Genomic DNA, 12,904 nt, shown 5'->3' with positions numbered 1-12,904 from the left:
GGGGCTGTGAGCAGCCCCACAGAGGTGTTGCTTCTCCAGGTCCCTGATTTTACTTCAGCTCCCACCAAACCATCCACCCTCCCAGCAGCCACACAGCAGGTACCCCCAAAATGACAATTCCATGGCATGTCCAACCAGATAAAGCTCACAGTCCCCTCTTCAAACCCCAAGCAAAGGCAGCACATGGGTGGACACCCCGGTGCCCTCCAGGAGGACACTTTGAGCATTTTCCTTGCAGAGGGATGAATCCTGCCACAAAGAGACTGCAACGCAAGCAGATGACTCATGGAGCAGAGAAAGGAAGAGTTGCAATTGCTGTGCACGAATCAAGCCATTTATAGGGCCTGGGAGGGCACCTAACGTCACACCAGGAGCCGAGGGCAGGGCTGACAACTGGAAATCCATTTCCCAAGCCTGCCCTAACCATTAGAGCCCCCACTCCAGCATGCCTCCACTGCCCACCTGTGGGGCTGCTCTGGCCTCCCTTCCCCGTCCCAAGGTAAAACCTGTTTGACTTCAGCCTTTCCTGATGTGAGATGCTTAGCCAGGGTGGAGGTGACAGCTCCACAAAAGCTCCCCCTTGTCCCCTAGGAGACCCCAGCTACAGTCAACCAGAGGCAGCAGCTCTACCAGGAAAGCTATAAAGGGAAACCCTCCTCTGGCACAGCAATCAGGAGCTTGTCTCATCTCCGATGGAAATTGCACTCAGGGAAAAAAAAAAAAAAAAAGAATAATCCATGCATATGACAATTTTTTTTCACCACTTTAAGCTGATTCCATCTCCGAGATGGGAGAGAGGTGGCAGAGATTTGCTGACATGTCACTTTGGTAATAAACTCCTCTTTCAGAAACGTGCCATCGCCAGCAAAGCGATCGGCTCGTGAGCTACAAACCCAGCACGTGGGGCTCCTGCAGCCTCTCCCACGGGGCATCCCCAGGAATGTGGGGACAAAATCCTGACCAGAAAGGAGGGCCCAGCAACAAGGGGAAGAGGAGAAGGGGTGAAGTGGCACCATGAGGGACGCAGAACACGCTCTGCTTCTTCCTCACCTTAGTGCAGGAGGGGTCACCACAGCCCTGAATTTATTCCTGAAACCTCAGGATGAAAAGGAGAGAGGTTTGAAGGAGAACTGCAAAGGTGGTGGATACTGGAGAATTAGGGGAATTAACTTAGGTTAAGACATGAGTGTGGAGCTTAGCTCCATCCTCACCCCATCCCCAAAGGACTGCTGGAAGCTGCTCCCAGCCCATCCCAGGTGCTCAGAATTCCTTTACTGCTCAGGAACTGAGAAAAGCAAAGGTGTGACACCTCAGCCTCTGCAAGCCCCAGCTATATCTCCCACTTTGGGCTTGGGAGATGGTCAGGCAAGCAATCAGGAGTCTCTGAAATAAATAACTGCAGCAAGATGAAAATCACCAGGTACTGGGTGTGGAGCCCATCGGAATGGGATGGCTTTTCCACAGGTCTGAGCCCTGGAGAGGCAGATGAGCACTGATCTGGAAATAAGGAATGTGGTGGTTGTGCAGGGAAGGGGAGGCGTTGGCTGGGCAGGGCAGGAGATGGGAATACCTAACTTGAGGTGTTCTCAGCTGGTGGGACAGGGTGGACGAGCAACACTCCCTCAGTGGGGTTATTGCAGCTCAGAGTGGGAGTGGGAGCCTGGAGCAAAATGGACACAGAGCTGGGCAGCCACCAGAGGAGGTTTAGCAATCAGGGCTGGCCCCTTTCATCATCATCATCCTCCTCTTCCCTGTCTGGCCTTTGTTACTCACACCAGGAGCCCAGCCCGGTGCTGGGCACTGCTCTTTAAGCCCCCCTGAACACCCCATGACTCAGCCAAGGCTTTCCCAGGCACAGACAGCCTGGAATGGGCTCCTCTGGCTTCCTCCCCCCACAGGATTTCTGCACTCATTGACTGCAGACCACAGAGGCAGCTGCCCAAAACCTCAGCGAGAATCAGCCTCGCTCAAATGCTGGCAGGAAAAGCACTGGGGGAGACACAAAGGCTCCCCCAGGACCTGGGTGCAGATACACACCACATTTAGCCATTGGAGATCATTCCTATTTTTCTATTACACAATAAAAACACAGCAAGGCAAATTCCTGTGAATAAAGGGGAAAAGATGGGGCAGCAAAGAGTCACAGAAAACAGACCCATCTCTGAAAAATAGTCTTTTCTGCTTAGCAAACAAGCACTTTCTGTTTGCACCCATCAAACAAACACGCTTGATTTTGTTTTGTTTCACAGCCAAGTCATCATTTCTCCAAAATTATTTCAAGAGCGCAACAGGGGCCAAATAAATTTGCAAAACAGGCTTAGGTAAAGAATGACAGAGCTCAGTGACAGAGCTCATAGCCCTTTTCAAAGCCTGACTGGGAACCACAGGAAACATCAGGGTTAAAAAAAGCTTTGCCTCCTGTTTAACTCAGATTTGACTTTTGGTGTTGGAATCAAAGAGGGGAACAAATGAAGGCATTGCATCACCCTGCCAAGGAAACCAGAGGAGATGGAGAGAGGAGCACCGGCAGATTCGGGGGACACCGTGCAGGCGCCGGTGCTGCTGATGGGAATGTCAGAGCCTCGCCATGGAAAGCGCTGACTGATGCCAATTAAAGTGAAATCATAATCAAGCCATTTGTTGTGGTGCCCAGAGAGCTGCTCCAAAGGTCTCAGCAATGCCTGGACTCGGTTCAAGCGCTGCATGGAAGTTCAGGATGGGTCCTCTCCAGCATGAGCCACTCGCTACTGGTGAGGGCAGAGCTGCCTGGACAGGGTGGGAGGGGATGAAAATCAGCCTCATCCTCATGATCTGTGCGTGGGGTCTGGAGGAAGGACAGAAAACTCTGACCTTCACCTGCACACAATTCCTCAGTGTAACCCCAAAGGCAGGAGCAACACATCCATCAGTAAAAACACGGTCCTGTTGGACACAACACCCTCAAGTCCTTTCCCTATTCCCACAGGTTTTGCTGCTTCCAGGAGTAAATCCTACACCTTCTATCCCACACAGCAGCCCTAACCCAACATCTAAAGCTTGATTTAAATTTAACACAGTGCTCTAAAGTCCTGGTATCCACGACATGCCTGTACCCTGCAGCAGAAACATCACGGGATAGAAGGAAACATCTGAACACCTCCAATGTCCTAAACTGATTCCCTCCAGTGGATTGTATGCATCAAAGCCTTTACAGAGAGAAGTCTCCTTGCAGCTTTCAATCCAGCTTTTTTCCCCCAGCACTGAATTTGCTCTGCTTGGAGGGACAGAGCTGAAAAGAGCCTCTTGTCGGGGCATGGCTGCTCGACAGCAGCTTGGGCTCCTCAGCACCTGCCACCCCAATAAAATAACCTATTTCCAACAGTCAAAGCCTCTCCCTCAGGAAGAGGGTGGGACGGGACGTTCCAAGTGCTCCAGAGAAACAGCAAGTTCTGCTGCTGAGTTTTCAGCTTGCTCTTCCCTTTTGGCATCTGTGAAACTCCAAGAAGGGACCTCTAGAAACATCTCTCCTTCCAAATCCTTGGCTGCAGCTTTCTGTCCTCCCACCTTGCATGGAAATGAGTGGGATTGGATTAGATGTGATTTTTTTTTCCCTTCCCTGACTGCCACTCATGCAGGGCTGGGCAGGAGGTGGCCAGGAGCATCGCTGGGGTCTGCCAGAGCCTTTGTAGCAGAATTGCTATTCTGCACAAGTTAACTCCTCCACAACAGATCGATGGGCACACTGGGCTGGGAGGGGAGCAGGCAGGAAGATTCATGCTTCCTTGATTTCCTCTGGTTTTCACATGCTCTGCTCCTCCCAGCTCCTGCCACGGTGCAGCACGACTGGGACAGACCAGGGGATGCAGCAATGCCCCACTGCCTGCTGGGCCAACTGCTCCCACCCAAACCAGCAGGAAAACACCTCCAAACGCCCAGGCAAAACCGCGCTCCTGCACGTCTCTGTCGCCACAGCACAGCACCCAGCTGGCAGTGGCAGCAAGGCATTCATGTCCAAGAGCAATCCCCGTCCCAGGGGCAGGACAGCAGGAATGGCATCAGCACAGTGGGAACAGCGTCTGCACAGGCAGCACATCCCAAAGCCCACGTGCCCCTCTCCTGGGCACACCTGTATTGATGAGGGGACACAGACATCCCTTGCCACCAGAGCGGCTCCCAGCCCTACTGGGACGCTTGGCATGCTCTGGGATGATGGCACATTGCTGTCCTCCCTCCCTCCCCAAAGCCACCTCCCAGGGGCAGGATTTGTCCCCATTCCTATGGAGCCTCCCTGACAGAAGAATCCCTCCTGCTGACTCACCCGAGCTTCCCTTTGTTCTCCTCCAACACCAGCAACCACCCAGTGCCAGGGCAGAGCACCTTGATCCGTGCTGCGGATCAAGATCCCTGATCTGTGCCCAAAACCCTGTGCAGGCCCCCACAAAAGCCTCTTCCCATAAGTTTGCAGAGCACCCACCCAGCTGCTGCCACCCCGCGTGTTTCACTGCCCAGACCCCTCCCTCTTTGACAGCAGGGTCCGTAAAATTTTTGGCACTTGGGAGAACACAGCGATTCAGGAAAGAAAAGCTACTACTTTTTTAAGCCAAGCTCAAATTCCTAAGCAAGACACTCTGTCCTCCATCCTCTGCCACCCGTTTTCCAGCCTCTTTGCCCAGTTGTACCACGATGCAAGACAAATCCAGAGGAATGGCCACAACACAGCTCCCACCCTCCCAGGAGCACTCAGGGGCTGGGGGGGGGGACACAAGATTTGGCTGCAAACAACCGAGTCGCAGGAAAATTCCTGCTGAAATTCCTCCCGGGGCTTTTTTTTCTGCCCTGGCTCGGTCCCTCTCCGCTGGCTGGCGCGAAGCAGGAGTGCGGTGTCACCGCACACACCCAGCTGGCCCCGCAGATGTTGGTGTCACCTACGCGATGCTCCGGAGGAGCAAAGTCGCTCCCGAGCATGCCGGAGTTGCAAGCGCCGCTTCCCAGCGCTGCAATTAAAACCTGCCTTTTGATTTTTAATGTCCCTATCAAACATCCTCCGGGATGACTGCGCCCATCTGCTGTGAGGACAGGGACGAGTGTCTGGGCATAAGATGTCCCAGAAATTATGCTGAGCAAAATTATGCATTCCTTGGAAGCCCCTGAACCCCTCGGATCGCTGCTGCAGGAGGCAGGACCCTGGTGCAACGCCCAGCCCCCATCTCTCCCCTTCCCAGGGAGGGAATGCTGCCAGGGAGCAGCAACCCCTTGCCTCTGGAGCAAGGGGATTTTTAAGGAGCCGAGCATGAACCTGCCCGGAGCCAGCCCCGTCCTGCACTTCCCTATTCCAGCGGGTCCGGACCCGAGGTAAAGGCACAAAGCCACACCAGGGGGTCAACAACTCTCCCTTTCCCCAGGCTGGGGCGGTCTGAACGGATGGAGACACTCCGGGCGCTGCGCTCCAGGAGCAGAGCAGGATTTATCTGCACCCAACGCAGCCGGAGTGCCCGAGCCACGGTACCGCCAGGAACCGAGCCCCTGCCTCGCACTGCTGTGGGGCAGGACGCCGAAAGGGAATCGCATTCCCTTATTTTTCATCCCCCAGTAACTTTCCCGAAGCCAACTGGGAGGGCTGAGCCCAAGCCCAATCCCGCGGCGCTCCAATCTCTCCGCTCGCTGCCCGGTACCATCCTGTACCGCCAACCGGCACGGCGCATCCATCCCCCGCGGGGAAACTGAGTCACGACCCCAAAGTCGCCACGCAAGCAGGACCCCCCGACCCCCCCAAGCCCCCGTCCAGCTGCTCCTACCTGAGCGTGGCGCTCTCCCCTTGCCGCACTGTCACGTTGTCCATGGCTTTGGGGAAGGTGGCATCTCCGCTGCGCACGGGCACTCCTGCGGGCACAAGGAAGAGCAGCCTGAGACAGAGGACGACCAGGCACCTCCAGGGCAGGGCCAAGCACCCACCGACCCCCATCCTGGGCAGCGGGGACTTTTCCAACAGGCAAAAAACACACCCGACAAGGCGAAAAGGGGGAAGGGGTGGGTGGAGAGGAGGGATGGGGGGGAGCAAAACCACCGGGGCGAGCGCTGCGGAGCTCCACGGAGATCAGGAGAGCCCCCGGCAAGGCTGGCTGCGAGCGCTGAGCCTGCCGAGCGGCATCGGAGGGAGTCCCGCTGTCCTCGGGCGAGGGAGGAGGACGGGAGGGCCGGGGGGAGGAGGAGGAAGAGGAGGAGAAGTGGCAAAGGTGCTGGGCGAGCCGGTTCTTCGGGCAGCAGTCCGAGGCTCACTTGGGCGAGGAGGCGCCGGGGGGGGCCCGGCTGTACCCCACTCCCGCACGCTTGTCCCGAGGCGGGGGCAGTCCAAAAAACAGTAAAAACCCCAAAAAACACCCCCGAGGCGAGCTAGCAAAGATGTCCAGGCGCAAGAAGGCACAGCGGGCAAAAGCCTCCGGGATGCCCTGCAGCTCCTCTCCTCCCGCCCCGCTGCCGGGGGACTGGTCCAGCCGGGATGCAGGATGGGGACGAGGGGATGCAGCACGCGGGGATGTCAGGCTGCCGGAGCCCCTGGCTGGCCTCAGCGGCGGGCGGGGGGGACGAGGCGGGGCGGCGGCAGCAGCACCCCGGCCCCGGCCGGCAGCATCCCCGGGGTTGTCATGGCAGCGGCTCCGGCGCTGCCCGGCGCCTCGGCTCCCGCACGGCCCGAGCCCCGCACACGGGCGGGCGGGCGGGCGGGCGGCAGCGGGGCGGGATGCGCAGGAGGACACGCACATTAACCCCCGCCGCGCCGCGCTCTTCGGGGGGATGCAAGACCCCCCCTTCCTTTCTCCTCTCTCCCCTGCGCTTACCTGCGTCCCGCAGCCAGCACCGCACAAGCCTCCCCTTTGCCCTCCTCTACCTCTGCACCTTCCCCATCCCAGGCGGCAAAGTCGCTGTGCAGGAGGGGAAACTGAGGCACGGGCAATATTCCCCCCCTTTCCCCCCAGCCAGCCAGGTGATGGTGAGGAGAGGCAGGACCATGTCCTTCTGGTCCCCTGCACCTCACAGACACAGCGTGAGCTTAAGTGGCAAATTTCTCCCCAGCCGCAAGCACGGACCCCGCGTACTTTTTATCAGCTCATAATTTAACAAATACCACATTTGCTTATGCCGAGTAATTCCTCCTTCCCTCCGCTAGTGGCTAAACACATTAATATTTCCAGGCACAATTCCATGCTGGTGAAAAGGTGCTGGGGAGCATCCTCAGAGCAGAGAGTCCTGGAGGCAGCAGTCAAATCACAGCTTTTGGGGTGCTGCACCCCTCAAACCCTCCAGCTGCCACAGCCCAACCTTAGGGACGACAAGGTCTCCCTCCCTGCTGTGCCTTACCCAAAAATCCTCCCTCCATTCCCCCACTATGTGCTCGGTAGCTTGTGCACAGCATCGACGTGGGGTGGGTCTTTTTTTGGTTGTTTTTGAGTTTACTGCTGGCAACCTGAGCTGGATTCAAACTGGTGACCTAGATGTGAAAGGATCCATAGCCCGTTACTAATCCCTGGAGTCTCCGAATCCCCTGTAAACTACTGCTTAATTCACTAACTGTGCTATTTAATCTCTAAAACATTATGAGCTGTGCCGACCAGAGGAAACACTCCATCAAATAAAGCTTTATTATTATTGTGCATGCTGACTGGCCATACGAGAAGGGGATTGCTCTGCAAGTCCCTCTACTTTTTCCTTGTCTGAAGGTTCTCTGCTCCTTGAATTTAGCGCTGGTGGGACGTGCTGCCTGGAGCCCTGTGTTTTCCCAGAGGGAACGGCAGCTTTCCCCAGCTCTTGGCAGGAGGATTTTCATCCCTGCAGTGAACTCAGAGCTGGTGAGGGAGGGGGGAACGCCGCATTCAGCGGATCCTTTGGGGCCACAAATTACATGGGAGGGGTCTCTGAAACCTCACTGCATAAGGAGAGACCGTCAGAGGCACGGGAAAAAAAGCTATCCAGGGCTGTTTCTTGCACCGGGGTGTACAAGAGAGCAAAGAATAAAACACTGCAATCCTGCTGACTGCTGCGGCATGCAGGCACCCCTGGCAGGATGGAGACCCCGCTGGGATACCTGCAGGACCATCACGCAAGAACTTGCTCTTTGTGGGGCCGCTCCTTTGAATGGGCAGAGACCAACTCCTGTGTCAGCAAAACCGGAGGGATTCCAATAACCACAGCCAGTTAACCTTTTAACACGGAATTCAGCCCTGGATCGCCAGGAGCATCTTAAATTATGAGGGAAAAAAACACCTCCCTGCACTGAAAACAGGCTAGGCTGGGGCAGATGTGACCTGCAGAGCTGTTCCAGCCCTTGCCAGGGCTGAATTTGGCCCACTGTTAGGAGATCATCAGCAGCATTGTTTGAAAATCCCAAGGAATTTACATCCAATATGCTCCTGCATACTAAAGCCCGGCAGAATCCCTGGTCTCCCTCCCTCTCTTGCATACATACAATGTACATATAAATCAGCCTGTCACAGCTCGTCTCTTTTCTGACAGCTGTAATTGCTTCGGACTATAAAAATATCTATAGACAATAAACACAACGCGGGAAAACAGCAAAGAGAAAACCAAATCAAGGTTCCTTTAAATAATTCAGTTGCTCCAGCAGCAGTGGAGCCAGCAACTGAGTCCAGCTGTGAAGGTTCAGCAGTGAGAGAAAGAGAGCTTTGTAGCCTTCTCTGGGGATGAGAGAGTCTTTTTTCCTTCATTGCGTTTTGACCACAGCAGCAGCAGACTTTGCTGCACACGGGCTGAGCCCATCTGAGCACCAAACAGCCTCTCGCTTTCAGCTTCTTCCCTTTCTTCCTACTTAGGTGAAAGTATTTTTTCCCCCCTCATTTCGAGCAACAGGCAGGAGACAAACAGAAGGAGCCAAGCAGAGCACACTCGAGGTGTTTATCTCCGTGTCCATCTCGCTGCTCTCCTCTCCAGCAAGGCTAAAGGCTCCCCTCTCCTGGCAGAGACCACAAACAGGGCAGCAGGAGCAGCAAGGGCTGGGCCGGGTGGGAAGGATGGAACCAGGAAAAGGATTCTTCCAGTGGGAGATGTCAGCTGGAGGGGAGGACGCTGAAAGCCTGGGTGGAGAAGGGGTCAGAAGGAGCAAGGCCCTGTGGGTTTGATTCCCAAAGGAGCATCTCTGTGACAGCTGGGGAGGAGGAGGTTCAGAGGCAGAGCAGGGAGCAAATCAATCCCAAAAATGCCCCACAAGGAAGAATGATGCATTTGGATTGCTGCAAGGGACCACGACTCCTTCTGCAAGGACCCTCCCAGCAAACACTGCCCCAGTCTCGGCCTTTTCATGCAAAACCAAGCCTTAAGCAGCTAATCTGCAGATCTGAGTGGTCCCAAAGGCCGATAATCAGATGCAAATTCGCAGTTCAAGTTCCTCTATCGAGGGAAACAACATTGCTGCATTTTTTTCCTGCTTCCTCCGAAGTATCCAACACGACTCTATCTTCTATTTTATTGTAGCTGCTTGCAGGCCCAAGTTAAAGATCCTCCCATCCTAGAGACCTGTCTGCAAAACTACATCCATACAATCCTACACCTCCCCACACCAATGGATTTCACTCCTGGAGAACAAAAAACTACTTTCAATAAGAAGGTCATAGCAAGGCAATTCATACAGCCAGATTTTCCTTTTAATTCCTTTTTCCCTTTTCAGGGAGTTGATAGATGGCAATCTATAGCCCCAAAGTGGAAATTTATTTTTAATCTGAAATGGCCAAATATGATCAGAAACATAATTTATGCTCGAGACACTCTGCTTCTTTCTAAATGAAAACACGATTTTCTAACTCCAGCAGTGCTACCGCATGCCACATTATCCTTCAATAAACTCCAAGTTGCACAGAAAGTGCTTAATTTCCTTGGCGTTAGTCAGGTGAATGACACACGAGTCCGGGGGAGCTTTTCCTGAATAACTGCTGAGCCCTCCGTGTCCACAGCCATTCACGGGAGCCACAAAGGACGCAGCTCCAGCTCTGCTGCTGCCTCATTTATCCTCTCGTTAACGGTGGCCCCAATTAAAGAACAATGATTGGGAACCTTACTTGGCCGTTTTGAGCCCTTCTCGCCCCAAAGGCATTCCCAGCTCCGTGCTGGAGAAATCGCCTGTTCAGGGCTGTTTCTAGGGCAGATTTTGGAATGCAAGCAGCATCCTCATGGGCACTCAGCCCTCAATCCCTCCCAGGCAGGGACTCCCAGCGCCCTCCTCACGGTGCTTAAAAACAACGCAGGAGACCCCATTAATCCCTGCTAGAGATGCTGTTAATATTTAACTGCAGTTTAGATAAACTTACAGTAACCATCCTATTAAATTTAAATAAAATGTGCTTTTGGGAGCCTTCCCCTGAAGCCACGCTGCCCTGCTCTGCCTGCACTTTGCACCAAGTGCCTCGCAGTAAAAAAAGGAACATTTTGTTTGCCCTTTAAAAAACTGCTGGGCTCGGGTTTGTCGCTTGCTCAGGGACTTTGGAATTGTCAAGCACGAATTAACTCCTTCCAGGGCACCCCTGGCTGTGCTGCAAAGCCTCAGGCAAGGGGCTGGAGGAGCAGGTGCCCTGGAAAAGGCTGCAAATCTGTCCCAAACTGGTGCTGCAAACCCAGCACGGGACTGGTCTCCCTGCACCATCTCACCAGGTAACCCAGAGTGTACCCCAGAGGAAAAGGAAAGCCAAAACTCCCAACACAGCTCTGCCAGCCCTAACCCACAGCAGCATCCTTGAGGATGCTCAATATCTCAGCACTGGCAGCACCCAAAGCCAGGCTGGAGGGGCTTGCAGCAACCTGGGCTGGTGGAAGGTGTCTCTGCCCATGGCAGGGGGTGGGATTCGATGAGCTTTGAGGTCCCTTCCATCCCAAACCATCTTTGTACATTCCAGAGGGGCCAGGCAGTGCTGCAGCAGGGACATCAGGCCAGCAGGATGCAAAGCAGCCCTCAAGGCCTGACTTTTCCCTTTGGATTAGTCCTTTCTCCCACAGCCCTCAGTGCCTGGGCCTTTTCCAGCCCAGCCAGGCCCACATCTATGAAGTGACACCTCTGCAGGTCCAGGCTCCAGGTTAAACATCTATGCAGAGAGTTAAAAAACTGATCAAAGAGTTACCAAGCCACACTGGCACAGTGAGAATTATGAACTGGGATTGATCCTTGGTACAAATCAATATTGATTTCACACAAATCTTTTTCTCATGGTTTCCTTGTGAGCTTATGCTGCTATACAAACAGCCCGAAAAAGTTCTTTGATACAGACACTGCATCCTCAGCAGTGCTTGATTAGCTCAGGTGCCAGGGACAGTGATGACATGGGATAAAGCCATGTCATTATCCATCTAATGGCATTTGATAAGTGTGTGACATTAACCCAGAGCTCTACGACTCAATCCCTGAGCTCAGTGAAAAGGGGAAAAAGCTGAATGAGCAGAAAAGCAAAGCCAGACACTCCTCAGATCTCACCATGGGTATTTGGGAGCTCCAGCACGGCTCCCTTAAATGTGAAAACACAAGGTTCTACCCCTTTTGAGGCTCTGCCTGCAGTCTGGGGGCTCTGTGCTGGATAATTGTTTGGAAAAGCAGCTCCAAGAGTTGCTGTGCCTCCTCCTGGGATGGTCCCAAGGCAAACACACCGAGCCAAGCCTTCCCAGCCCATCTGGATATCACATACATCCTCAACTGCAGGGAGCAGCAAAAGCCTGGCTGGTTCACCCCCTCCAGCTCAGCTTCCCCCCCCTCAAACCCTTCCTGTACAGAAAACTGCTCAGTCCCTACAAAACCAGGGGAAGCAGACACCAGGGAAGGAGCACGTACCTCAGTTTAGACAGCCACATGCAATAAAAAGCAAATACAAAGAGCAGAGCCCCTAAAATCCCTCTTTTAACAGCACTGAGCGTGCTCAGCTGTGCTGGGTGAAAGCCCAGCCCACTGCCAGGTGTTCTGCATCCTTGGAATCAGCCTCTCCTGGAGCCACTGCTCTCCCTATTGCCTGCACCTGCCTCCAGGCTGGGATCAGTCACCTCCAAACCAAGCTTTCCTTTCCGAGTCCCCACCAGCCACTGTCAAAAATGGGCTTTTTCCCATTTTCACCTTAAATCAGCACCCATCTTTGGCCAGCCTGCTTCCCTGAAGTTGCCAAATTGCTCGAGTGCATTCCTTGGGAAAAGAGTCCAGGCTCGTTGCTGTCTGTACCAATTTGAGTTTTGCCACTGGTCCTCTGACCCTCACGGCTCTCTGCATCCAAGAATAATATTAATAATAGTCATGCCATTAAGCAAGATGCTTGGTTTGAATCTGAAGATTTTGAGAAATGATCTCATAAATTTAATTCCCGGGGTACCATCTTTGAGCGTTAACAGGCACAGTCGCCTCTGAATTCTGGGAAATGAGCATAATTACATGGAGATCGACAAGGCACAAATGCCAAGAATTCTGTTAACCTTTAATACTGCAAAAAAACTCTCCCCTTGTAATTATCTCTTTCCTTTGTCTTAAATGTTACTGATGAATATTTAGTGGGATAAGCAAATAAAAGGAGGCTGAGGGGTGCAAGGAGGTGCAGTTCCCTGTGGGGTAAGTCTGAAAACCTCACAGAATCATTGTGGGATAGGGGAGGATGGGAGCCCAGGTCACAGAACTGCTCCATGGGACAATCACACCCCCGTGGTGACACACAGCCATGACAGAGCCAACAGAGAATTTGAGTTACACCAAAATCCAGATTAATTCCCAGCACTGCTGCAAATGCACCTTCACCCAGGTCTGTGAAGAATGATCCCACAGCTCCCAGTGGGATGGGTTCAGGTGCCCTTTCTCCAAACAGAACTTTGTCTGGGAATAAAACTTCCCAGGTAAAAAACACATCACCTTTCAAACACATCCTCCCTAGGGCTGCAAATGGCACTGCCCTCTTGCTGCACATGG

General features: G+C 53.7%; 1 protein-coding gene across 12 annotated transcripts in view; it reads right to left on the bottom strand.

The window, feature by feature from the left end:
* LOC110468166 (protein CEPU-1) overlaps nt 1-12,904 on the bottom strand; it is a 360,951-nt gene that overhangs the window by 131,588 nt on the left and 216,459 nt on the right. For 4 of the 12 annotated variants that reach the window (XM_021525799.4, XM_085560176.1, XM_077787990.2 and 1 more), the window contains exon 2: nt 5,775-5,859. In XM_021525799.4, the coding sequence (XP_021381474.1) occupies nt 5,775-5,859 (85 nt within the window). Of the gene's footprint in view, nt 1-5,774; nt 6,681-6,812; nt 6,955-12,904 lie in introns of those variants that run through there. The other 8 variants (XM_021525796.4, XM_085560178.1, XM_077787994.2 and 5 more) reach the window with 8 other exon arrangements.

The sequence above is a fragment of the Lonchura striata genome, chromosome 24 (assembly GCF_050655825.1).
Source record: "Lonchura striata isolate lonStrDom1 chromosome 24, ASM5065582v1, whole genome shotgun sequence".
Taxonomy (NCBI): Eukaryota; Metazoa; Chordata; class Aves; order Passeriformes; family Estrildidae; genus Lonchura; species Lonchura striata.
Note: the sequence above shows the minus strand (reverse complement) of the source record. Positions and strands in the feature narration are given on the sequence as shown.